This window comes from Ursus arctos, unplaced genomic scaffold (genome assembly GCF_023065955.2).
Source record: "Ursus arctos isolate Adak ecotype North America unplaced genomic scaffold, UrsArc2.0 scaffold_31, whole genome shotgun sequence".
NCBI classification, from domain to species: Eukaryota; Metazoa; Chordata; class Mammalia; order Carnivora; family Ursidae; genus Ursus; species Ursus arctos.
Genome location: NW_026622997.1, coordinates 32619435 through 32646773, shown reverse-complemented (window position 1 = coordinate 32646773; position 27339 = coordinate 32619435). Strand labels below are relative to the sequence as shown.

The window sequence follows — 27339 nt, the reverse complement described above, 5'->3', positions numbered from 1 at the left end:
TGGGATGCACCAAGGAACACCGCAACTGACTGCTGGCAGCCAAGGACTGGCTTGGGCTTCTGGAGAAAGCTGACCAGGTAGAAAGATCAAGCCTATTCTCAAAAAAATTTCCATAAACATGGAAAAAAACTAAAAGTGACTGCTTTCCCCAGGAGAGGGGATGACACATAATAGACAAAGCTTCTGACGTGGTCTAGCTGAACGCCAAACAGTTGGTTCTTAGCTCTAGGGAGGGAGAGAGAGAGAGAGAATGAGAGAGGGAGAGAGAGAGACTAAACGGTATTTTCTATTTGTCTGGCAACCTCTCACACAGGTTCTTATCATGATAGATACTGGAGGTCTTTTGAGAGGACAATAGAAGAGGAACAATAGAAAGGGGAAGGATTTGCATAATCAGGAAGGAATACAGGGAATCTGCAAATGATAGATAGGTGTCTTTATCCCCTCAAACACAGGTTCAAGTCCCCAATCACATGTCTGAGGAGGCTGGGGTTCCAATGACAGAAATACCCCTGAATTTGTTAATCAGGAGACTGAAAAAGAGCCCCCACATTCATAAACACCATCTTGAAGCAGCTGTGAAGGTGCCAGGAAATTAGAGGCTCAAGCATCGAATATCTGCACCAGGTCAAACGAGGATTTGCCTGGAAGTTGAGAGGAGGTGCTTTAATTAGTCAGCTACACAGCCTGAGTAAGGATGAGCAGAGGCAGCTTCTGTCAGGAAATGCAGGGAGCTGCCAGGCTAACACATGTGTGAAGCGAAGAGGAATCTCCCTGCTCCCTGAGGACACCTGTTCAATTAAAACTGTTTATAAAGAAACAACTGTAGCACTGTCACCCTGCCACATCCCACATTCCCAAGGAGGGTGACTTTGCAAGTCCCCCAGGATGGAAGCAACTGTGAGCCCCCCTCCCCACCGACTCCTTCTGGGGAGAAGGAACAGTGACACTAACAGCTTCCCAGGAACTGGTATCAATTCAGGGTAGACAAAGAACATTTTCATTTCTCGAGTAGTACTCCCAAATATTTATATTCATCTCAGAAGATTGTATGTAAATCAAGGCTGGTTCCTTTTTGAAGTAAAAACCAGATGCTGGGAAAGAAAAGCAATGGCATTGGCTACTTTTTCCCCCATGTGCTCAAGTTACCGAAGTCATTTTTTTCCTAAGGCAAAACACAGTTCTAGCCTTCAAAAATTATCAGGGAATTTATGGCTCTGAGAAAAATAGCGGTTAAAAATGGATGCTTTCAGATTTCAGATGTCTTTGTGTTTGGGGGTCTTTTCAGAATGGGTCCTGTCATTCCACTCAATCTGGGTGCTCCCTCAGGCAGGGACTCCCTCTTCCCCAGCCTCTCAGAAGGGGACAGGAATCGCAAGCCTCCCTCAAGTTCTTTCCCACCACCTCAGCCGTTCTGGAAAGCTCTCTGCATTTCAGGGGTGTGGCTTCTGTGTGCAGATGTCAGAAATACATCTGCAATTGTTAAGGTCCTCTGAAGAGACCCTAAGAAGGCAGCAAAGGAAAACATGTTCACGATTTGTTTTTAAAGCAAAGGAAGGAGAGAAAGAGAAAGAGAAGAGATGCCCCCCCTGGATGCACTGCCCAGATGCCCCCCTTAGGTCCCAGGCTCCCCAGATGCTGGGAGTGTTGCTGCAACTGGCTTATAGCTGCCTGGCCCACTAGGCGTGAGGCCACCTGTAGGGCCATCCTCATTCCGAAGCTCCCAGCGGGTGGCTGAGGCCTTTGCTGTGACTGCATCCAAGCCCAGCTTCTCCCTCTGCTCAGTCCTGCTGCCTTCACGCCTGCACAGGTATTATTCCCAGGAATCCTGTGCACGAATCTCCAGCTTAGAGTCTGTTTGTAGAAAACCCGACATATGACAAGGAGAGGGATAAAATTTTTGGTGTTTTTAATGGGTGGACAATTTTTACCAAATATGGAATAGGCTCATAAGCCAATGTCTGTTCAGCTCTGGGTAATTTTGGTGGATTCAGTATTTATTCAGTATTTTTCTATTTTGATTCAGCATGTTTTTGGATATTTATGCTATATGTCCTAACTGTTCCTGGAGTGTTGTCACGTGACATCTTTTTATATCTAAAGCAGGATCGTTTTTTAAAACCTTAAACAAAAAACACTGGAGAGTCCGCTAGACACCTAGGACTAAGTCACTGGGTTACTTCACCATGAGTGGCTTTTTGGCTTTTTAGATGGAAAGAATCCCCATAGTCCCTTGATATTTTTTTTTCATTTAGGACAGTGAATTACTTTTCACACTTTTGCTTTCTTTTACCCTTGGCTGGATTGTGTTCTTTAGAATAACATCTTACTTTTTCTTCTTTTGTATGTGGACAAAGAAGCTGCCTAGCAGGGGGCCCGCACCTGGTCTAGATCTCTTGTCTTCTCACTTGGGAATCCAGAGCAAATTTCTCCAGCTCCTTCCAGTTAACAATGCACCTGCTGGTCTAGAATGTTCAAGAAAACCCAGAAAGAGCATGTTAAATGAACCTACTAATTCCCTTTGAAATTCCTGAATTTTAAATGTACATTTGTTTGCATACAACATAAATGCTGATATTTGCCTGATAGCTTCTCCTTTATGCACATTATCCTTTCCATCCAGATAATGAAAGCCGCTCAAATTAACAAGTCACAGAAACACAGATGTACTATTTTCTGTGCACAATTATGAAATTCAGAGATTTATGCCATTAGTCTCTGGCTTTAAAAAAAAACCCAATACTGTCTTGCACAGTTCATCAGAGCCTGGGCTGGAACCATTCAACCTGGGTTCAAATCCCAGCTTTGTTGCTTACTAGCTGCGAGAAACGCGAGGCAGAGTTTTTAGCTTCTCTGTTCTTCGATTTCCTCATCTGTGAAATGGAGATGATAATGTCAACACTGACGTCATGGGGTTGGTATTAGGATTACTTGAGTGTAATTCATGTCAAGTGCTTAGACTAGTGCCTGGCACATGCTAACACTATGTTATGACCTCACCATGAGCAATTCTTCAGAGATCCTAGCTGTTATTTGTGAGCACGTGGCTAAGAAAACACCTCTTGGGGCACTTTGGGTGGCTCAGTTGGTTAAGCGTCTGACTTTGGCTCAGGTCATGATCTCAGGGCCCTGGGATCGAACCTTATGTTGGGCTCCTCGCTCAATGGGAAGTCTGCTTCTCTCTCGCCCCCTGTCCCTCCCCCTGCTCATGCTCTCTTTCTCATATAAATAAGATCTTTTTTTTAAAAAAGAAGGAAATACCAGCAACAGCTCTTTTCCCCAAAATTGAAGTGGCAGAAGAAACATCCAGCTAGACTCTCCAGGCTGTAAGCTGCTTTATCTATTAATCCTTCCTGTTTATTATTCATCTCCTCCACTTGGGTTTCTGAATCCCCAAATTTTGCCTCCATACCATCTTTTAAATGACTTGCTTTACTTCCGTTCGAATTATCCTCTCTCTTGTTCCCTCCTTTCATGTTGTTTGGTCTAGAGCAACAGCCTCCTCTCTGACCTTCTCACTTCCATTCCTTCAGCAGTCCAGAACCATTGGTGGTCCCATGATCCTTCCGCAGCATTCCCAACATGGCTCCCACCTGACATTTCCTCCTTCCCCATCATTTGCCTACGTTTACCAGTCAAATTGGGTTACTTACTGTCCATTCATTCTTTCATTCATTCAACACTTAATGGGGAGCCGAAAAGCCAGACTCTGCTTTCCAGAAGCTTGGTGTAGAGTGGGGAGACAGGCACACATTATTAATTCCCAAGCTTAAAATTGCCAAATCCAGTTGCCACCAAAATGCCACAGAAGGAGCAACAAATCCCACCTGGCGGAGGGATGAGGGGGGTGAAGGGTCATGAAAGTCTTCGCAGAGGGCACAGAAAGGATCAAGCAGTGGAGGGGGAACTTTCTGTCACAGATTTATTCAGGTATGACTGAAGTACAGTAAATAGCACATGTTTAAAGTGTATGATTTGGTATATTTTGACACTTGTCAAACCATCACGACAACCAAGAGAGTGAACACATCTTGCCCCAGAATTGTAAGCTCCTTCCCCTGTCCCCTTCGTCTCGCCCTGCCGGCAGCTTGCTCATCTGCTCTCTGTCACGACAGATTCATTTGCATTTTCTGGAACTTTACATATCCGTGCAGCCACACATCATGTACTCTTTGTTTCACCTGGATCCTTTAACTCAGCAAAATAATTTTGAGATTCATCCATGTTGTAGCATGTGTCAAAAATGTGTTCCTTTTTGTTGCTGAGCAGTATTCCATAGAACAGGTAGGCGCTAGTTTGTTTATCCATTCAGGCATGGATGGGACACTCGAGTTGTTTCTAGTTGCTGGCATTACAAATAAAGCTCTTAGGAACATTCATGTGTAAAGTCTTTGTATGCATGATGCTTTTATTTTCTTGGGTGAATATCCAAGATACTCATATGGGTCATATGGTAGCTGGTCCAGTCGATATTTATTGAGGTGCAAAAAGTTTAACTTTTAAGAAACTGTCTAGCTGTTTCCCAAAAATGGTTGTCCATTTTAAATTGCTTCCAGTAGTGTGGGAAGGTTTCAGTTGTTCTGCATGGAAGAGGTTTCCCTTGATAAGGAAACAATATAAGGATGAAAGTATCTGTGATGCTCAGGGAACATCAAATAGTCCTAGCTGAGCAAGTTGAGTGATGGTGGGCCACAAGGCAGACATTTTTAGGCAGCTCATTGGGGGCTTTGGTATTTGGCACGTACATTCCAGTTGACGGAAACTCACTGAAAGCTCTTGAGGAGGGGGTACCTTGTCTGGCCTCTGGCTCTGAACATTGTAGCTTCCCATCTGCATATTATTCTCTCCCTCATGCTGTTCCTTCCCTTAGAATACATTCATCTACTGTCTTGGTACCATTTTGGTACCATCTATGGAAAGACCAAGACCCAGCTGAAATGTTCACTTGTCTTCAAGTTCATCCCTCACCCCTGAATTTCTTTAATCATTCTTTTATACATCATGGCCCCAAGTCACAGGGACATTGCTGGGGAGTTCCCTAGTTATCTGAGGTCTCTGAAAAGAGTGGGGCTCGTTCATGCAACATCACAAGACCAATTCCTTTTGGAAGATATATCTTTAGACACTTCTTTTTTGGTCTTATTTTTATGCAAAGTCCAAACTATAATAACATTTTAAAACAAAGAAGGTATAAATCTCACTGCTCATTTTGCCTAGACCAACATGAGAATATGTGGACTGGATCCAAGGAGAAAAAAGAAGCAGCACTCTGCGCCACCCCCCCCCCCCCCCCCGCTCAGCTTTGGTTGGCTTAACCATCTTGTCCCCGATCCTTTGCTCTTTTATGCTCACCAGGTCTCCTTCACTCAAGTGTGGCAAATTATGTAATTAGTGAAAGAGCAACAATTTTGCCAAGAAAATGGTTATGTGTTTATGGAAGTTCAATGGCTCAAAATGTCTAATGAATCCATTTAATGGGCCCAGAGAAAAAAAAGAAGAACTGGGCCCCAGCCAGCTCTGCAAAACCAGGGATAGCTGAGAAACACCCCCCGGAAAGAAGACCATTTTGAGACACTGCTTAAGTAGCAAGTACTCATCCCTGGGGTGGCCTCAGCACCCACCACTCTCCCCTCTGTGCTGACACAGAACAAAATAATCAGTGAAAAATTCCCCAGGAAATGGTCTATGGCTTTAAACAGTCCAATCTATATCCTTGCTAGATTGACATCTTTCCTGCTTTTTCAATTTTCCATAAGATATTCAAGTCATTAGAGAACACTGAACTTAATTGTTATTCTCTGAAAGCTTACCGTGATATCCAGGGGTTTAGACTATGCAGTTTGCCTTCAATCGTGTTAGCAACTGGACAGGAATGTGAATAAAATGCCTGTGCTTTATTTTGGGACCTGCAGTTTGGTGTGCTAGAGTGTGCTTCACTTCCTCTGTGCTCCCCCAGAGCACCAGGGGCTTCCAGATTCTAGCCTCAGTTCAGGCAGACATTCTTTCCAGAAAATGCCATCATTTTCTCTAGTGTGCCTATTGACCAAGGGAAATACCAAAACACGTTTGGGCTGGGGTCTTGGTTACTTTGGTTTTCTAAACTGCCCTGGAAAGTTCTATAGCTTTGACATTGAACCAGTCTCGGAACATAATGGGGTTCACTAGTACAATGTACATTTCATGATGTATTTTCTACTGTTTGTAAGTACCCTAGACTACGGGGGAATTTTTTTCTGGGGTCTTCCCTGGACACCTCTCCCGGGCTATTGCTTGGCCATCTTGTTTGGTTTCTCGTTGGCATCTCTGATCAGGGCAACAGAAGGATGGGAGGGGAACAAAGCAACATGAAATGCACCCTTCCTTCAGAACAGACAGGGGGAATGAACTTGGTGAATTCAGCTGAGGGCGAGCAAGAGCATTCTAGATGGATGGGAAGGCCAGTAGAGACACTTCACTACCCCGAAGCTGCATGAACATTCAATGTAGGACCCCATCTGTTTTGTTAAATTGACAATTTCCTTTAGCAGGAAATAAAGGTTCATACTGAGTTTCAGACCAGCTACAGGGTAAGAAATAGCTTCACTTTTTAAAGACTTTGCTTTTTAAGGCATTCGGCATGTAACCTAATTTCATTTGATGGAGTTTGTTTTTCCTTCTCCATTTGCTGCCTAGAAATGTGCGCTTCATTATCTCCCGCAGAGTTGGGGTTGGAGAGGGGGAGCCGGTAGGAGCTGGAGACTCAGAGTTCTCTGGGCCTCAAAAGCACTTAAAAAAAATAATATTAAATAAAATTAAAATAAATGACAAGAGCAGCCATCCCTGTGGATTTGCTGTCTCAAACACGTCACACCACACAGCTGTAACTCCTAAGGGGGACTGACTGGACCCTGCCGGCTTCCATTTCACAAGCACGGCGACAAGGCCAAACCCAAATAAGTGAAGGACAGCACGTTAGCAGAAACACACACAGGGGTTGATTTTCTTCCAGGGAAATGTGGTTTTCATTTGAGAGAAAAGCTCGCATCTATTAGGCCTCTTTTAGAATGCAACAAATTAATACTTTGTTTTCGATTTTTAAAAAATTCAAACCTTCCGATGTTCTAACATGAAGATGAGACTTTATCTAAACAACTAATTATAATGGAATATGATTTCCTGGGCTAAAATGCATTACTTTAGAACCGTTTTTTTTTTTTAATATTGATATGAGGGAAAACACACACACACAAGTGATTGTAGAATATCAACTTTTTAATTTAAAAAGGGTAATCAAGCCATTACCCGGGAGAAAAGACACACATCACCAAGGCTCTCATTAGCGCTGGCTGGCTACATGACTCTAGCGCCCTCAGCAAGTGGAAATGAATTTACTTGATGTCACACAAAAGAGCTACTCCTCTCAAGATCCAGTGATCTGGGGACAAAACCGTTCGCAAATACACCACAGTGATGAAGGTCAAGTCAGTACGCCTGGGTTTCTTGTAAATAGGACACACATACAGCTTGGGGTCCTTGGGCGCAATGGAATTAATGGCAAAGATGTGCAGGACAGGCAGCTGCGTGAAGAGCACCTTGGGCGTGGATTCTGTGAGCTTCCCATTCCGTCTGTCCCAGGCTGCTCCATCCATATACAGCCCATAAATATACACACCTTCCTGGAAGAGTCAAGCATAAGGTAATAGGATTTTTGAAAAATTAGGTGCTGTGAGATGGACATCCATTACTGTAATAAGGGTCGTCAGTTTAGAAAGAAGACATACACCAGTCTTGAAACACCGCCAAAAGAATGAAACACCACTGGGTGCATTGCATTAGTGAAATACTGAGCCCAATTTTCCCCTGTGGCCTATCTTGAGGCCATAAGGGCTGCAGAAATGTTCCCGTTATTGCTTATTTAAGCTTAGGGGTAGCCTGCTGGGGACAATAGACTTAGCCAGCAGAACCAAATCACCTCTCCAGGGAGATAAGTCTCAGAGAGATCTGGTCTGAGTCAGTGTAGGGTCAGAACAAGGAAAGGGATTTGGAGCTGGGAGCCACACGGGATCTCAGCCTGTGCCAGCCAAGCCAACCTGCAGCTCTAACCACCTCAGTCAGAGGAAGGAGTGAGATTTGTTCAGCCAGGCCCAGCCGGCGGGAGAATCAGAGCACCCCCAGAGGCCAGGTGTGGTAGAGCTAGCACAGGCATAACAGACAGGGACTGGGTGTGTTGGTTCGACAGTGGCTGGCAGTCGTCCCCTGTTTCACACAAAGGAATCCTGCCCTTGAGGTCTTCACCATTAAACTGGGGGAAAAGACATGAATTGAATACCAGCACACACTTGTTAGAGGGGCTGCCTAGTGACCAGCACTGAGACTATGTGAAAGGCCACCCTGGGGTGGAGTGCTTGGGGGTCTTTGCAGAGGAGATGGCTTTGAAGGGTGGGCTGCTTTGGGGAAGACAGAGGACAGAGGCCAGGCATCCAGGCAGGAGCGATAGTACAAAGATAGGTAGGATGAGTAGGAAAGCCCAAGCATTTTATTTAGCAGATGATTCAGTGGCTATAAAATGAGCTAGGACTTGACCGTGGAAAAGTCTAGATGTCAAAGTGAAGAGTTTGAACTTTACCTTGTACGCCACGGGGAGCCATAGAACACGTGTTCAGTAGGAAAAGAAAGGCTAGAGGGAATCACGGGGAGACTCTGATAATCACATAAGCCCATAAGATAAATCTATTTAGAACATGGTGAACATTTTTCCTTTCCAATGAGGAGTAGGTAAGGAGAAGCAAATGTAGATTATAATAAAAGAGAGGGAGACTAATTGCAAAGTGTTTTCTGGAATCCCCTCATGTGAGCTAAGAGTATGAGGACCATATTTTTTGAACCCAAACCTGAAGTACACGGTTTGACGGTAAGACCAGGAGCAACCCCAGAAAATCAGGACATATGATGACGATCACCGCCAGTGGGTGACAATTACTACATGAACGACACAACCATTTAGGTATCATCCATCGGTAAACTGTACCCCTTTCAGGTTCCTTTTCATCTCAGAACTTTAAAAAGTCATAGTTAGAAGGTGTAGTGCGTTGAAGAGTGTCCCCCAAAAAATTCATGTCCACTTAGAACCTCCGAATGTGACCATTTGGAAATAAGGCCTTTGCAGATGGGATTAGTTAAGGTCATATTGGGATTAAAGTGGGCTCTAAACTCAATATGAGTGGTGTCTTTGTAAGAAGAGGAGGGGACACACAGAGATGCACACAAAGAAAAGGCCATGTGACAATGGAGGCAGAGGCTATCAGCCAAGGAACACCAAGGACTGCCCGAATCTATTGGAAGCTGAGAGAGAGACATGGAACAGAATCCACCCCCTCTGCCCTGAGCCTTCAGAAGAAACCAACTCTGCCAATACCTTGATTCCAGGCTCTGGCCTCCTGACCTCTGAGGAAATAAATCTTTGTTGTTTTAAGCCCCCAGTTTGTGGTGCTTGGTGGCAGCAGCCTGAGGAAGTGAGTACATGTCTTGGTGCCAGGAAACGGGGTGCTGCTCTAACAAGCACCTAGAAATGTGGAAGTGACTTTGGAATTGCGTAATGGGGGAGGGGCGTGATTGAAATAACCGAGGGTTGCCTTGACTGGAGAGGTTGCCTGTGGAAATACGGAGGTTAAGTGTAGTTCTGGTCGGTGCAGACAGAAATGAGGACCAGGCTATTGGACGCTGGAAAAAAGGCGACCACTGCTGTAAAGTGGCAGAAAGGGCCAGAACTTGGAATTCATCTGGCCCAGTCCTCTTCCTCGACAATGGAGAGAATGAAAATCAGAGAAAGGGAAAATGAGGCTGACGTATTGAGTACCTATATGGAGTCCTAAGTGATTCCAGTTGATTCTCGCAACTGTTTTTCAAGAGGTTGAATCATCACCCTTATTTCACAGATGAGGAAGTTGAGGCTCAAAAAGTTAAAGTACTTGCCCAAGTCCACAGAGCAGGTCAGTGTCCAAGCAGTAGCTCCCAAAGGCATCTGCTTACCTTGGGGGGGCCCTGCTCTTCCCCCCTCCAGGTGTCCCTCCACCCAGGGTCCTACAGCTAGCGGGGGGCCCTGCTGGAACTGACCCCAGAGCTCAGGACCACGGGTACCGTTGGTCTCCACCACCCCCCCCAGTCGTCCTGTCTGTGAGGAGCCCACAGCAGGAGCCGGAGACACTTGGAAAACCCCTTTTTAGCAAACACAAGTGTAACTTGAAATTATAAAGACATGCTATCTGGGGAGTTAATTCCCACTCTGGCAAACAGGAGGCTTCAGCATTGAAGTCCCTGGTGAGGACCAAGGAAACCCCAGCTACAAAGCCAATGGACTTAACTGACACATTCATAGGTCAGTGTCAGGCAGAATTTGAGCTTTCAACCCTGGTTCCAGAACTGCCCCTGCTATAGCCCAGTGGTGCCTACCACAGGGGGCGATGTGATCTCCTCCTTGGTCTGCCGCAGAACTTCGTTGTGGATGGTCACGGAGTCCAGGGCCCAGCCTTTGTGGGCACGAGTCACTTCTTGCCTCATTGCTGTGAGGAAGCCTGAAGAAAAGAACAGAAAAGAGGATCCCGATGTCTTGGTGCAGTCCACTTGAGAAACAAGAAGGGAGCAGAGCCAAGTGTAAGTTGCTTACCAAACTCCAAATGCATGTCCCCCTCCCCCCCAAGAGGAGTTGAGATTGAACCTCAAGGGCACATTTCTTCCTGTGTTTTGTTTCTATGGGGACCTGCAATGAGCTGGGTATTCCCTGCTGGCTGACAGCAGGAGAGCAGCACCCTTTCTGCCTCAGACGGAGTCTTGGTTTGAAATTCTCTCCTGGGGTTTCAACCACTCAAGTGTCTAAAGATTGTAACCCAGGCCTAGCTCAGAGTCTCTATCTGAAAACACGCTATTTAGGAACAAGACTGGAATGGTAAATATTCTGAGATCAGCATTCCAATGAAAACTTGAATAAAACCATTATCAAGCTTCTATTTGCTATAATGGAACAATTTCATTTTGTCTAAGGAAACAAGGCATAATGCCAAAATAGAAAACCCAACTTTCAATTTGCTCAAACAAAGCAATCGCACCGGAAGGAAAGCTATGTGTTTTAATGTGCATAATACAGTTATTTTAAGGCAATATGTGGCTCCAGAGATTGTGGCCTTTCTTTACACTTAATATTTGCAAACCACGCCATTCAATTCAATAAGAGAAGTCTTCGAGAGGAGCAACTATGTTAGAAACTAGGCCCTAAACTTCAAATGGACTTCAAAACCTTAGGAAGATTTATCTGTGACCTCTATATTACATTTGGCTCCCATGTTAATGGTGAAAATCATGAGACTCTTGATTCATAATCATGAGTAAATTTTGGAATATGTATGTCCCCACTACTCCCAGTGATATCTGAGAACTGTTATGCACAAACCAGCACAGTCAATGAGAATATTTTATCAAGTTTGACTGGGAATAGAGGGAAGAGAAAAAGTTGCAAGGCACTGAGCTACTATCCCTCAAAGTTGGAAAGAAAGAACAGGCCCCTAGCCTGGCTGAATGAGAGAGTCAAGTTCTTCTGGTTCCCAAGTCCCTTCCTGGTTATTAAATTAGACAGTTGGGGAGGCACGCATTCATTCATTCATTTATTCATTTGTTAAATCTCTCAGGCGTGGCCACTGTGTACCAGGCACCGCTCTAGGTGTGACGCCCACAAAGATGAAAAGGCCGTCCATGGATCCCGCGTTCCAGGAGCTCAGTCTACAAGGAATGTGGAGGAAGGCAAGACATATAACACATTGTTGTTATGAGCAGAGGTGTGAACAAAATAAACCACTCAGGAAGACAGCTCAAGGGAGGCTAAATCAAGAAGATGAAGTTGAAGGTGACTCTTGCAAGATACGTAGGGGTTTGTCAGATGCGACAATTCCAGTTAGAGGAACAGCGCGTGCAAAAAACATGGAGGTCTAGGCGAAAAGTGAAGCAATGTTGGCAGATAAGGTTAGAACAAAGGTAGAGGCAGGATTCTCAGGGTCGGGGTTTGGACTTGATTTTGTGGCTAGTGGGAAGCCACTGAATATTTAGAGTAGGCAAATAATTTGGTTATATTTGCATCATATAAGGTGTACTCAGAGTGCTCTCTAAAATAGGATTTGCCTGCTAAAGAAGAGCCCTTGCATTAACCCAAAAGATCAGTCAACCAGAGTAGCTGATTGTAGTACTTTTATAGGTGATGCTTTTTTTTGTCTTTTAAAGATTTTATTTATTTGAGAAAGAGAGAGAGAGAGAGGAAGAAGCAGACTCCCCACTGAGCAGGGAGCCCAATGAGGGACTAGATCCTAGGACCCCAGGACCACGACCTGAGCCAAAGACAGATGCTTAAACGACTGAGCCTCCCAGGCTCCTCTAGGTGATGCTTATAAAGCTATAGTTTCACAAAACTATACTGAGAGGGCCTGGTAGTAAAGGAAGATTTTATGACACCAAAAGTTCACTACACGGGCCAGGAAATGGTGCAAGTTTGCCTGGGAGCAATTGCTGGTCAGTGCCTCTCCGTACTCCATGCTCGGAGTTATTTGAAGTGATTTGATCAGCGTGGGACTATGTTGACTTCAATATTCAATAGTATGGATCCCATACTCTAGTAGTAAGACAAGCATTTTGTGAATTTGCCAGTTGGTGGTGTATGACTGCTGGGGGAGGGAGGTCATCGAGAGAATGTGACCACCAGTTGACCTGTGAGCTACACCCAGGCCATCAGAGACACCTCTCTCCCTCCCCTGTCCTTTGAACCTTCGGCCCTCTGCCTTCCCCCCTCCCAGAAGCTGCTAAAGAGCACAGCCTGGAGATGGTGATGTGGTGTTGGGATCATCTCGATGTTGTTCATGATTGAACCTAGAGAAGGCCTCTAGATAAACCTTTACATTTGGTGGGCGGCTGTGACGATCTACTCTTGCGGCTGCTGGAGACAAGCTTCCTGCGTAAATTCCCTTGCTTATTAAACCTGTCACCTACCCACCTGGAGTGGCCTGCCTTTTTCTGGGTCTCTCTCCGCCCTCCACGGAAGGGGGCCAGTTTCAGATTTCACCGGGGAAGCTTCCGGGAAGGTTGCAAACCAGTAACTGGTGAGCCTGCCAGGAGACCAAAGAAACCGGCCTTGGGAAAGAGGCATCCGAGGGAAAAATCCCACGTTGACCATCAACCTCTATGTGGGGAGGGGTGGCCTGTATGTCAGAGGCCCTGCCCGTGTGTACAGGGGAACCCTGGAAATGCTGGCCGCTTTAATGTGCTTCTTTGAGAGACCGCTAATGCACTGGGCAAAGAGAATGCCCTGCAAAGTGAGGAGAGGGAGGGAGGGGCGTTGTGGGGATTGAGCGTGAAATGGACAAAACAGCCTGCCATCCTAGTACAAAGGAATGCGAGGCACAGCAATCACAGCCCTGGCCAGCAGGGCAGCCCTCAGTTCAGGAAACGTTCATGACGAGAGTGTATCCTCCCATTGAGCTTATTGATACAGCTTGCCAAGTTCCAGCAAAAGGCCAAGAAAAGTACCCAAGCATGGTTAGTGCAGCTACGGAAGACAGGAGGCCATGGCATTCTTCTGCCTAGGCAGGTGGCAGAAAATATGAGCAACATCACCACACACCCTGCCCTCCAGCAGTGCTGGCATGGTGCTCGGTGGGGAGGGCTGGTTCGAGGTATGCATTCCCTTATAGTTGGGACTGTTCTAGCCTGCTGGGGGGCTTAACCCAATGGAGGCGACCTCCCTGGGAAGATGGGACCTTGGAAATATATAGAGGGGGTACAACAAATTCTTGGGGAGTTGGGAATGACATAGGCCATCTACACCCCTGTCTTTGAAGGGCCTCATCAGGCCACATTCACCGCAGGAATGAAAGCCAAGATACTCTAGCCCGCCCCCAGCACCTGGTATGGGACGCTGATATCCAGGCTAAGCCCAGTTGTGGGGCAAGATATTATGGTGTTGGGAAATCCATTGCTGATCTGGGGGAAACTGACAGATCCTCGGAACTGGTATGGGCTGTGGAATAGACCCAAGATAAAGAGGGAGCTCAGAAAGTCAAAAGTCTATCCCAATCAGCTATAAAGGGTACAGTAAAATTAGCCCAGAAGCAAATGTGGTTTGGCCTCATTGCTGCAGGGACGCAACCTGCACAGATAGACCAACAACCTGTGGAAACTATGGAAAAGTCTCGAAACTTGAACAAGAATTTGGACCTGCCGCATCTTCCCCTACCATGTCTGATGCCCTGCTCCTCTAGCAGAGGCCTCAGGGATACAGTCTTATTCAGGGTGGGTGCCTCCTACATCCAGGGTATTGTTGGATACAGTCCAAGAGTGCTTCCGGGTGAGGACCACTGCAGGTGATCAGAGGACTCATGTCGAGCTCACGACTCACCAGTCCCCCAGGAATAAACAAAAGCAACAGCTCTGGTGGATACTGGAGCTGAAAGTACTCTACCACGTGGTAACCCTCAGAAGTTTCCTGGCCCCCTCAGTGTCATTGATGATTATGGAGGGCACACAGTTATGGTCAGGAAGGTCCTTTTGACCCTCCAAATTGGGCGTTCTATGTGAGTTTTTTTTCTCTCCAATACCAGAAAACATTGTGGACGCTGATATCCTACACGGTCAAACTCTGCAAACCTCTACTGGTGAATTTTGCTTCCAGGTTACAGTCATCAAAGCAGTGCTGAGGGGAAATGCCAACTGGGAACCTGTAAGCCTGCCATCCCTGCGAAGAGGGGTAGCTGTCAAATAGTATCAATTGCCTAGGGGTGGAGAAGGAGATAGGAGAAACTATTCAAGAACTGCCCTGAGTGGGTATTATATGCCCTTCCCACAGTGCTCTCAACAACCTGGACTGGCCGGTAAAAAAGCCGGGTGGCTTGTGGCAGATGATGGTGGACCTACCAAAAATTGCACAAGGTAGTGGCCCCCTATTCAATATGTGGCTGTGGCCCACATTGCCACCATCTTAGATACCTTGGTCATGGTCTTAGGCATTTACTCTACTGTGCTAGATGTAGCAAATGCTTTTTTTCAATAGACTCCTGGCCACTGGGTCACAGGATCAAATTTGCCTCCACGTGGTAGGGGCAGCAATGAACCTTTCAAGTGCTTCCCCAAGGTGACCAGCACAGCCCCGCTGTCATGGCATGGTAGTCCAAGACCTGTCCCTGTCCTCCTTCCCCACATCGGTAAAATGGGCCCATTACACTGCCGATACAATGCTAACATGTGAAGACTTGCCTCTGCAGCAGGACACTTGGCAGGCTTTGCTGGAACATCTGGGGGAGAAGATGAGCAGAAAATTAAAGGCCCAGGCACTGCTGTAAGGTTTTGGGAGTTGTTTGGTGGGGTAAGCCGCCAAAGTTGTTTGGTGGGGTAAGTGTGTTGCCGTAGAAGCTGTGATTGATAAGGGCAAGCTCACCCAACCCCTAAGAATGTGAAAGAAGTAAAGCCTTTGTGGAGATTTGGGGCTTTTGGAAGACTTTTATTCCCCACCTAGCACAGTGTCTCTGTCCCTTACACTGCCTGGCAAAGAAGGGGCATGTGTAGGACTGCGGATCAGAGCGGTAAGCCACCTTTGAGAAGATAAAAATATTAGTGAAGCAGATTAAAGCTGTTGGCATCCCCTCACCAGTGCTACCAGTTGAGTTAGAGATGTCTGTGACTCCAGAAGTTCTGGGTACAGAGCTCCTCCAGCTAGAGCCTCTCATGCAACAGAGGCTGAACTCAGAGTGGCCATCACTTATGAGCTCTGGCCTTTCACCCTTAGCACTGACACTTGGGCTGTTCTTTTCTCTCTCCCTGTCTCTTTTTAAGATTTTATTTATTTATTTTCAAGAGATAGAGCATATGAGTAAGGGGAGGAGCAGAGGAAGGAGAAGAGGGGGGTGCAGAGGGGGAGGGAGAGGGAGATAACCTCCAGCAGACTGTGTGCTGAACGAAGAGCCCAATGAGAGGCTCAATCCCATGATTCTGAGATGATGATGACCTGAGTGGAAACCAAGAGTCAGAAGCTTAACCAGCTGAGCCACCCAGATGCCCCAACACTTGGGCTATTCTAAAGGGTTAACTCTGTCACTTGAACAATGGGAGGCTTAGGGGTGAATGAAAATGAGTAGGCCATTATGGGGTCAAGATGTATGGTGGGGACCATTTTGGTTCCCCTGCCAGAGCCTGAGGCCCTCCTCACTGTCTTTCATATCCTGGCTCATAAGGCACTGACACCCCCTGTCAATCAAGAAGCTGATGTTCTAGCTCAGATACAAGCCCTAGCAACCGGCCCTTCAGTAGACAGAGTAGCTTGGGTACATAGGAAGAGCAGCCACCATTGCATTGAGGTGGGATGGCGTATTGCCAAAGATGCCAGCCAGATTGCCCTCGAAATACAGTGGCTTGGTTAATGCGGTAACAGCATGTCCTGTGTGTTCTAAACAATGCCCAGGGTAGCTTCTAAAGGAGTTTGAGGCCATCCACCAGAGTTCCCAAACAGTAAGGGACTGGAAAATTGATTATATTGGCCCCTCCCTCTGAGTGAGGGTTCTAAATACGCCTTTGTTTGTGTAGACACCACATCTGGCCTAACCCAAGCTTTCCCCTGTCACCATGCAAAGCAGTCTACCACCATTAGGAGATTAGAGAAGCTAAGTAGCATGTATGGATACCCTCACTGACAAGACAGTGATCAGGGGTCATATTCCAAAGGTCATGATGCACAAGACTGTGCAAAAGCACATGACATTGCATGGCAGCTCCATCTCTCCTATAACCCGAAAGCAGCAGCAGGGGTGGGGGAGGTTGGGTGAAAGGACAACTGAAATACTAAAACAGCAGATGAAATTAGTAATAGGTAAAACCACCTTGGCCCAGTGAGCTACAGTACTCTCAGGCTTTAATACACTTGAATGATCAATCAGTAGGGCCTGTTGCCCCATATGGCAGACTTGGGACCCCTGCCAAGGTCCCCAATCCCATAAAGGTATGGAAGTTGCAGGAAATAACCACTGCCCCAGCTCTCACTGTGGATCAACATGCTATGACGCTGAGAACACCAAGCCCCACCACACCTGGGAAAGGAGTTACCTACTGGAAACCGCAATGGGATGTCCTACTGGGATGGGTGTTGCTTCGCACCCATCTTCACTGGGATGGGTGAGGGAGAACTACCTAATCTTCACTGGGATCCCACTGTCCTGCTGCAAGCCAGACCTGTTGAAATGCACTAGGCCTAAATGGAACATGCACCACTGAAAGAGGGGAGAAGGTGGGGGTCCTGGTCTGGCATATCCTACCCCCAGTCCACCAGCTCATGCCTGACCGGGCTGCCTCCCTCAGCCAACATGGATGGTATGCAAAACCAGGTCAAGTTCCTAAAACTGCCAATTTCCCTCTCCTCAAGGCCAGGTGGGTATGTAGTTTTCCACTGCTACAATCATTGGGCCTGGAGGATGTTCTAGCACACACAGAAGCCCTTACTAAATCCATCCAGCAAGCCTTGAATGATAGCCAACAGAGCCTGTCCTTACCAAACGTGAAACGCCTCTACTGAGAAAAACTGTTTTCCAAAATAGGAGAGCCTTGGACACTATTACTGCCTCACAAGGAAGCACCTCTGCCATTGTCCAAATAGAATGTTGTGTGTTCATTCCTGATGAGTCTGCTAATGTATCATCTCTATTAAATCACATGAGGACACCAGTGAATGGCCTGGGTAATCCAACTTCCAGCCTAGGAGACTTAATAAATCAGTAGTTTGAACCATGGAGCCCTTGGTGGAAAAAGTTGTGACTAATTTTAGGATTATTTTCTTAATCTGTGTTTTCTCTTGCACGTGTCCATACCGTTGCTGTGGCAGCAGCCTGCCGTGCAGCTGATGGCTGCCCAAAGAGCCACCTCTATGCTAGTGAAACCCCTTGCTGACAGCTCAGGTTCTGTTGCAGAAGAGGGGGCCCGGGAGATTGTAACAGCTGGTCACAGAGTGTTGGGGGAGGTTATCAAGAGAACATGGCCACCGGCTGATCCGTGAGCTTCATCTGGGCAATTGGAGTGTCCTCCCCACCTTCCCTGTCCTTCAAATGTGTGTTCTACTTGCCTTTCCTGCTCCCAGAGGCTGCCCTAAGGACAGAGCCTTGGGCTGGTGATGTGTTTTTGAGGCCATCTGGATGATATACATGACTGGACCCAGTTAAGTCCTCTATGTAAACTTCTAACATTTGGCAGGTGGGTACAGAGATCTATTCAGCTTGTGGCCACCCAAGTTAAGCCTCTTACAACTAAGCGCCCTTACTTATAAAACCTGCCACCTACCAATCTGAAGTGGCCTGCCTCTTCCTTTAGTCTCTCCCTGCCTTCCGCATATGGGGGGCTGGTTTCAGATACACCCAGGAAGTTGTAAACCAATAATGACCATAACAATAATATACAATTCTTTCTTGTAAGTCCCTCCGTGAATGTCATTTTCATCATGCAACACCAAGTGTGCCTCCATGTGGCATACTAGACACTGTGTATCCAAGTAGAGTAGTTGGAATTCAATTGACTCTATTTTATGATATTTTAAAATTCATCCCTGATCTATGAATCTACAAGGTCATAATGCACAAGACGTGAATCTTGGTCTTAACCATCCATCTGCACAAATTGAATAATTGAATTTTTCTCTAACATTTTAAATTCCAACTAAATGACATAGGTCCTGAATGATGGATGAGTGGGATTCTCTCTCATGTAACATGCCTGCTTTGAAGAGCCATTGTCAGAAAGCTCTGAAAACCTCAAGTACAATTAGGGAGAGAGCATCTCCCATCTTCTCCCTCCTGGGGGATACACATGATGTTGTCTAGTTTACATGAACAGTACACCTCCTGATTTAGGTAACACTCTTAGTATGCTGGTAGATGGAATCTAGAACACAGATTACTTTGAGCTGTTAAGAAAGGAAAAGGTTAAATAAATGTATTGGAAAGTAGGGGACTGTTCCACGGGCCATTCTCACCCAGAGAACATGGAGAAGATACATAGTTTTTCAAGTCTTGATAGTTTTGCTTTGGCTTCCTGAAAAGAAAAACATGATCTTGTGGAATTCGAACTGCAGTAAATCCACTGAATTGTTCATTATTGAATTTAAAAAAATGAATGACCATCTTTCTTGTAGACTAACATCAAGGCTAATGGAATCAAAATCTGTGTTTTCTGAAGTTTGTATAATTTTAAAAGACTATTGATACATTTTTCTTTATAAAAACTTGAAAAGCAGTACTTTTGTCTTGGCACCAATTTAGTTTTAATAATTCTTAAACCAAACTTCAATCATCAGTGCTGGAAAGTGATTCATGCCTTCATATGTTTGACTCTGAAGTAAGAAGCAAAAAGTTGGGGAAAGTCTTCACCAATAATAACCTTCTGTTCATGAGATTTAACCACCCACATGGAAATGGGTGATTTGACTATTCAACATCTGAGTTGCATGTGGTCCAAATGAGTGTTTTTTTAAAAAAAAATTTTCCCTTCAAACTCATACAGCACAATGAAATCTTAAAACACTTGTCAAGTCTGTTCTTTAAAAAATTCACTATTAAGCTGGGGTTATACTTTGGAAATTCAGGTCTAAAGTAACACTTGTTATGTCTTAATTCCTATAATAGCAGTCACCCAGAATTTCAGCAAACCAATTGCTGTTGTTTGACTTGTGTAGTCAGTCAGCTTAAAGAAAGCTGTAGAGTTCGAGTATCACTTCAAACAAGGCCTCGGAAAAGCCAAAAGAAATAACTAATCGGGAAGGTTGCTTGTCTCAATTTGATCAGGAGGAGGTTGGTAGTCCTATTGGCCATTTTTTTCCTTTAATAAATGAACCAGTCCTTATGTAATGGGCCTTAGGTTGGGCAGTATTTCCTGTCTTATTAGTTGCCAAGCCTCCCAGTAGCATCTTCAAAGATGAGGAGAAATGATGTTCCTGCCACAAGTGTATGACAGGCAGTTTTTCCCCCAAATGAGAAGCAAATGGAGTTCATTAGTAAGTTAAATAAAGGTCAGAAATCATTAAGCAAAGATGGGGTTGATCCACCCAGTTGAATAAAAAGGCAGCAGGCACCTCTGCTGATGCTTCGCTAGATGCTGTAAGCTGGGGAATCTTAACCTTGGATGAAAATTAGAATTATCTGGGAAGCCTTTAAAACTCCCGATTCCTAGGCCACAACTCAGATCAATAAAATCAGATTCTAGAGGTGGGACCCCGGCATCAGCATTGTTTCAAGGCAGGGCTTCTCAAACTTTCATGTTCATAGGTATCAGCTGGGGAAGGAGCTCTTATTAAAATGCAAGTTTTGATTCAGTAGGTAGGTCAAGGGTGGGGGCTGAGATTCTCCACTTCTATCAAGCTCCCAGGTGATACTGATGCTGTTGGCTGGTGGACCACATACTGGGTAGTAAGTCTAAGGCCTAGTTTCTTCACGCATTAGAATGACCAAGTGAGTTTTTAAGAAAACTAATTGTACAGACTCTAGAGGCCTCATCGCCAGAGGTTCCGATATAATTGGTCTGGAGCCCCAGGCATTACTATACATTAAATGTTTCCCAGGTGATTCAATTGTAGAGGCAGGGCTGAGAACCACACCACTCTGTAAAAAGATCTGCGCAGCAGGGTATTGACAGTTCTCCGACCCACATTTGTTTGAAGAACAAATTTGACAAGTAGGAACAGAAATGCCTCACAGTAGAAGCAAAATATTAGGAAGGCTGTCAGTAGTACGTGCGGACTCCTTCCATGGCCCCCTGAGGCACACGTGTTCTTTGTGATGTTGTTAATCCAGGACATGGTTGGCTCCAACAGAACCTGAGTACAAGTGGGAAAGCTGGCGCTAACTCTGGCGTCTGCTTAATCCACCACATCTCATGCACCAAAATGTTAATTCCCTGAACTGCGCTATCTTCTCTGTGTGCTACTTTATACTTCCTTTCCCTTGCCCCAACCAAACCCTTCCATTGTTCCCTCTGGAGTGGTTCGATGGTTAACCAACTCTCCCATTTCTCCACCTCTTCACAGAACATTCTCTCCATCTTCTTCCTTTTACTGCAGCCTTGCTCAACTCTAAAGACACGGTCCTTCCCAATTGTTCCTTCACCCTTTATGAGAATCCTTGGTGCTCTGACAAGCACATCCTCTGGCCACATACTCCAAATACTATCTGCCCCCATTCACTGAGCACCCTCCATCATCTGGGCCTCCTTCAGGATCTTGACTTCTCCATTCCCTGACTTCATCATTTCTGAAGACCTCCTGAGCTCCACCTTTTCTTCACTTCCTTCCTATGTAGTCTAGCTTCATTCTTTTCATCACTTTCCCAGCAAAACTCCAAACCTAGATGAATCCAAATGTCCCCCTTCCTATACTTATTCCAGGCTGCCAAGCAATAATAAGATCATTCCTTCTCAAAGCCACCCAGCAATCTTTCCTTGTCCCCCTCAGTAGCCGACTTTCTCAAACATCTTCCGTTCTCCTTAGATCTTCCCTCCAACGCCTTCTTGCTCCTGAAATCACTTTGCCTCCTACATAGAAAGTGTCAGATGGGAACCCCCTTAACTTCTTGCCATCAAACTGACAAACTCACTCGCACCTAAACTCTTTCCTCCCTTATTATTCTTACTACAATGGGTGCGGTGTCCCTCCACCTGCCTGGAGTGCATCCCTGCACTTGAGAGCCATCCCCTCTTTGCCCCTTTTGTCCCTCTCTGTTATCTTTGCACTTTCCCTGTCTCTCTCTCTCTCACTCTCTCTCTCCTGGCTTCTTCCCATGTGTATTTGAATAGATTCAAGCCTCTCCTATCATTAAAAAAAGAGAATCCTTTCTTCTTACAACCATTCCTCCAGCTTGCTTCTCATCTTCAAAGCCAAATTTCTTGAGACTAATTATCCTTCTTGTCCATACTCTGTCTCTCCATTTCCTGTTATCCCACTCACTCACCTTGAAGTCTGACTCCTCCACTTCCCCATCCACTCCACTGACACCCTTTGCCAACAGTCTCCTTGTTGATAAAGGCATCTGACCACTTTTGGTCTTATCTTACTTGACCTCTGGCAGCATCCGTCTCTACTTCCTACTTTCTCCTCTTGTCTGCCACCACACTATGCTTTCCTGATTTCCCTCTTCCAAGTTGTTTGGATGTGAGAGGACCACTCACAAGAGTTGGGTGATCTGGAGGATGGTGATATACAAGCAAATGTAGCAGAATCTTGATTAGGATGGTTTAGGAGGAAGATGACCAGAAGGTAGTACTGGTGAGGTTCACAGGAGGATGGAATATTCTACATTGGCAGTTGGAAGTGAAGAATCAGAACCTTAAACCAGGACTTCGGATGAGTCAGTCATGAGTAGAGATAAATAGTTGCATCTGTGAGAATGGCTGACATTATCCATGTAGGTACCAGGGCCAAGGGCAGAACTTGCTTGAGATGAGTCTACAAATTAGACCGAGAAGCAGTCCTAGGAGAGGCAGGAGGAGAACCAAGGAAGGTAATGGATGAAAGACAGGGTATGAAAGAGTTTCCAGAACTGGCATCCTAGTATAATTAAGAGGAATGAAGTTGGCAAGGAGGTCACTAGATTTGGTGGCCTTGGAGAGAACAATGATGAGGCTGGCCAGATTACAAGGGATTAGCCAGTTGGTAAAGAAGATAACATGTACAGAAACTAGAATTATAAGGGATGTGGTTGTGACTGAAGTCAGGTGCACCTAAGCCCCTCCCACATGAAGGCAAGGAAGATGGGTTGTTACTCAATCTGGAGGCATTTCTAAGATGTCCACAGCCTCCTATCATTCTGTGGTTTGAGGACAGAGCAGGTAAGTGCTATCACTCAGATAGAGGTTTAGAACCTTGAGGTTCACCTGGCTTCCCTCAGATGTTTAAGTCAGCTCTTGTTCTTCTAGCTATGGGGCATGCTTAGGATTGTTATGGGATTAGAAGAAATCTTTCAGTTCCTTCCAATCCTAAAGTTCTATGAACTCTTGGTGTACTTTTCTACCCAACAAATGTCAGGCTTTTATAAAACAAGCTTTCAGAGAGTGCTGCTAGCTGATGATGTTGCCCTGAAAACAAATATATAGGCAAGAGGTTGTAGATGATTTTTACTGTAATAAAAGATAACAGGACAAAAATTACCCATCCCCTTGCTTCAGTAAAATCCTCTCTGAAAATCTTGATTTGTACTCGTGTGTAAGTTGTCACTGGTATCTGCCGTGACAGACTGACATGGCTTGTTGAGACACTGAGAGAAAACAGAAAAACTAATGTAAGTTGGCATCCAATTGGCATCAAGCTCCAGACTGAGTTAAACATTTGGAGAATAATGATACTGCGTGGTTTAATCTCCTATAGAGGCCGCTAATGCAGAGGCTGCATTAGCCGCACATGAGTCATACCTAACATCAAATGGTAAAGCATGGCTGTCAATTAAGAGGTTTTACAAGGTGGTCAATACCCACTTGAAGTCAGGCTCATAATTCATAGTCCACACTTATGACACAAACACATACGCAAATTAGAATCAATCATGTGTGCATGATGCTCTGAAAAGGTACACCTTTGGGAACCAGAGACCAAACAAATCCTTCAAGAATCCTGAGAAGCACAATCTTAAACAATATGTGAACATGTGTATCAATGACTGCTGGGAAAGCCCGGTGGAGCACAAAGTTTCTCTTGGGCCTGAGTAATTCATTGAGAGGCAAATCCACGCACTGCCAAAAGCCGAGCCATCGAACAAATGTTATAGGGTAAGGGGTAGAGATCTTGAACATTTTAATAATCAAACCTAATTGCCACACATTTGAGCTCATCAACTGCTACAAGAAATGACTGTGAAGGGGGCTGAAAATACCACTCCATGGCGGCTGACTCAGCCTCTTCAAGTATAACTGACAAAATATCAGGCCACCATAAGGCAAAGGACCAATGCTATAAACAGCATCAGCTCAGGCACAGATGGGGGGCGGGGAGGCACGCAAGTCCTGTCACCTGTCCTTGTGGCAGTGTGGGTCTTGAAGTCGCTTAGGCCTGAGAAGCAATCACCAGAGGCATGATGGGAAACACACATCAGACAGTACTAGATGCTGTATTACATTATAAGAACACAAAATAAATGGTCATATATGTAAATGTTTTTTCATATGTTTTATAGCCGAGGTGATTTTGGCTACACATATTGTGATGAAACTACGGCCTCGTTGCAAACTGCATTGTGTTTTAGTTAAACATTTTTTTAAATTAAAAAAAAACCCATTTGCTTAAATATCTTGAGCCAAAGAAAGAAATTTCATCAAAAGAGACCAGGTTAAAAGATATAAAACCCAGGAGATATAGTCATGCTGAGAAATCAATTACTGATGTTAAATTGTGACCAGAGAGGCTTCCAATTGGAAATTACCTTATCTGCTTGCATACTGCCTACGAAATGCATGAACTTGCTGTAATATTTATGTTTTCCAGATTTGGTCAGGTAATATGGAGCAGAAAGTAATTTGTTTCTCATGTCAAGAGAAGGAAAAGGAAGCAGACAAGTGATTAGTGTGCAAATAAAGTTGACCTCCACTCTTCTATGCTATAAACAGAAAGCAATCATAGAGAAGGATGTATGTCTGGGTGCTTGTGTGTAAAGGTAACATGCTTGAGTAAGTCCAGGGCTTCCCAAGACATGGAGAGCCACAAGAGAAAGAATAAAAGTTTAAGCTGAAAACAGAAATGAAAAAAAGAGAAAGGATTAGTATTATTAACAAATAAAGACAAGAAAACAGATGTATGTCTATATTTGTATTTCTTTAAATGTTCTGGCTTGTAACATTTTTAACAAATAGTAACAATTAAAGATTAGTTCATATTAATACTTTGCTATTTCAAGTCATATTTCTAAAGGAAAAAAAGCAATCATTGAAATAGATTGTATGTTGTAACACATGACTTAACTTGTCTGCATCTACGGAAAGCCAAGGATCAATCAACCTTTCTCTCTTGGTTTCTGAATATCAAAAACATACTTAATGACCTCACATCTTTTTTAAAAATCACTAATATTTACTCCTCTCCTAAACTCCAAGTTGGCCAACACATGTCTCCATCTGTATGTTCTACCAGCACTAGCTGACAATTCCAGTGTTCCTTGCTTTCTTCCCAACCTGTCCTTCTTCCAGTGCTCTCTGTCTTGTACCATTCCTTTGATCTCAGCCATTGCCACTCTCTGTTCTCCCAAAGATCCGCCATTTAATCACCCCATCAAATCTGTCCCTTTCTCTTCACCTAGTTAAAGTCCCAGGCTCTTTCCCTTGGACTTGGTAAGTCTCATTGCTCTGGATCTCCATACTCCAGTCTACCCTCTACCTTCTCCTGGGATTATCTTCTGATCTCTGTGGACTTCCAATTGCCTTTATGATGTGGCCTAACCTCCCCCAGAAAACTCCGCACTCCAGCCTCACCACCACCCACCTCTGGTCCCTCTTCCTGAGCTCTGGCCACACTGCTGTCCTTCTTTTTTCATGCCTTGTCTTTGCTCAGGCTTCTGGCTGGAATGCCCTTTTCTCGAGTCCCTGCAAATCCTACTCCGTGCTTCCTGTATAAAGCTCTTCTGGAGCCCTGCCTTGGCAGAATTCATCTCCCTGTCCTCTGTACTACTGTGGCACTTAGTTCTCACTTGGGTGGAGCACTTATCGTATTATGTTAAAGTTGCTGATGGGTCTGTCTTACCAATCAGATTATGAGCTCCTTTAGGGGATGAATTAGGTCTCAAATCTCTCTCTATTGAAAGCACCTAGCAGAGGGGCTGGCAAATGGAAGATGGTTAGACAATCCTAATTAAGTTAAGTGTTATTTCTTCAGGCCCCCGAGCCAGGAATTACCTGGTGACAACTCATTCAAATTGAGGGCTGGTAAGGAGGAAAGAGAGACTCATAAGTAGATTCACAAAATCTGAAAACCATAATAAAAATATTTCCTCCCCAAATTCAATTGAAGTTCTGGGAGAAAAATAGATAAGTGAAATCTGGGAGCTGTCCTTTACAAATCTAAAGTCTATTGAAATAATAGTATACCATGTATTAGTTTTATAAGCTCGTAAAAACAGGCATGGTTAGTGTTTAAGTTTAGAAAATGTTACGATATTTGAAAATGCATGAAGTGAATGAATGTATGTACACAGAGAACAATTACAGGTATACCATTTTTGAAGAATTATTTATACAAAGAAAACTGCACAAATCATAAGTGTAGAACTTGATGAATTTTCATCGAGAGAATAGCCACATAACCAACATCCAGATCAAGAAATGGAACATTCCCTGACCTCCAGGAATCCCCTTGTGCCCTTTTGCAATCACTGCCCTGTCCCTCAAGGGCAACCACTAGCCTGACTTTTAACACCATGGATCTGTTTTGCCTATTTTGATTCATTGCGTAAATGGAATCATACAGTATATATACATTACACATAGATTACAATGTATACAGTATAACACACTGTAATGTGTTCTGTTTTACTTCCTTCACTTAATATTTTATGAGATTCAACCATATTGTGAGTAGCAATAATGCTTCCAAAATTTGTACATGTGAATACCTCTTAAATTGTATTACTAGTAGAGCTATAAGGTGCTGAACTGTAAGGAATCCAACATTATTTTGTTCAGGAATTATCTCAAGTAGCTACGAAACCAGAAGTCAACCACAAGACAAAAATCTGGAAAGACCCCAAATACATGAAAGTTAAATAACATGCAACTAAACAATGAATCAGCCAACCATGAAATCAAAGAAGAAATTTTTAAAAATACATGGAAACACCTAAAAGTGAAAACACAGTGGTCCCAAACCTTTGGGACGTAGCAAAGGTGGTTCTAAGAGGGAAATATTAGCCATACACGCATACCTCAAGAAGCAAGAAAAATCTCAAAAGACAAACTAACCTTATACCTAAAGGAGCTAAAACAGTAGCAACAAATAAAGCCTAAAGCCAGCAGAAGGAAGGAAATAATAAAAATTAGAGCAGAAATAAATTATATAGAAACTAACAAAACGATAGAATAGATCAATGAATCCAGGAGCTAGTTCCTTGAAAAAATTAATAAAATTGATAAACCTCTAGCCAGACTTATCAAAAAGAAAAGAGAAGGGACCCAAATAAAGTCACAAATGAAAGAGGAGAAATAACAACCAACACTACAGAAATACAGTTAGTAGGTAATATTATGAAAAATTGTATGCCTACAAATCAGACAACCTAGAAGAAATGGATAAATTCCTAGAATCATATAAACTCCCAAAACTGAAACAGGAAGAAATGG

At 44.5% G+C, this 27339-nt stretch overlaps 1 protein-coding gene across 1 annotated transcript in view; it reads right to left on the bottom strand.

Annotated features, from left to right (window-relative positions):
• Nucleotides 1-7233: 7233 nt before the first annotated feature.
• DNAH8 (dynein axonemal heavy chain 8) overlaps nucleotides 7234-27339 on the bottom strand; it is a 380399-nt gene continuing 360293 nt past the window's right edge. Inside the window, exons 92-93 of the mRNA XM_026482812.4 lie at nucleotides 10429-10550; nucleotides 7234-7655 (exon numbers count right to left, since the gene is read on the bottom strand). Coding sequence (XP_026338597.3) covers nucleotides 7368-7655; nucleotides 10429-10550 — 410 coding nt within the window. The 3' untranslated portion in view covers nucleotides 7234-7367. The remainder of the gene's footprint in view (nucleotides 7656-10428; nucleotides 10551-27339) is intronic.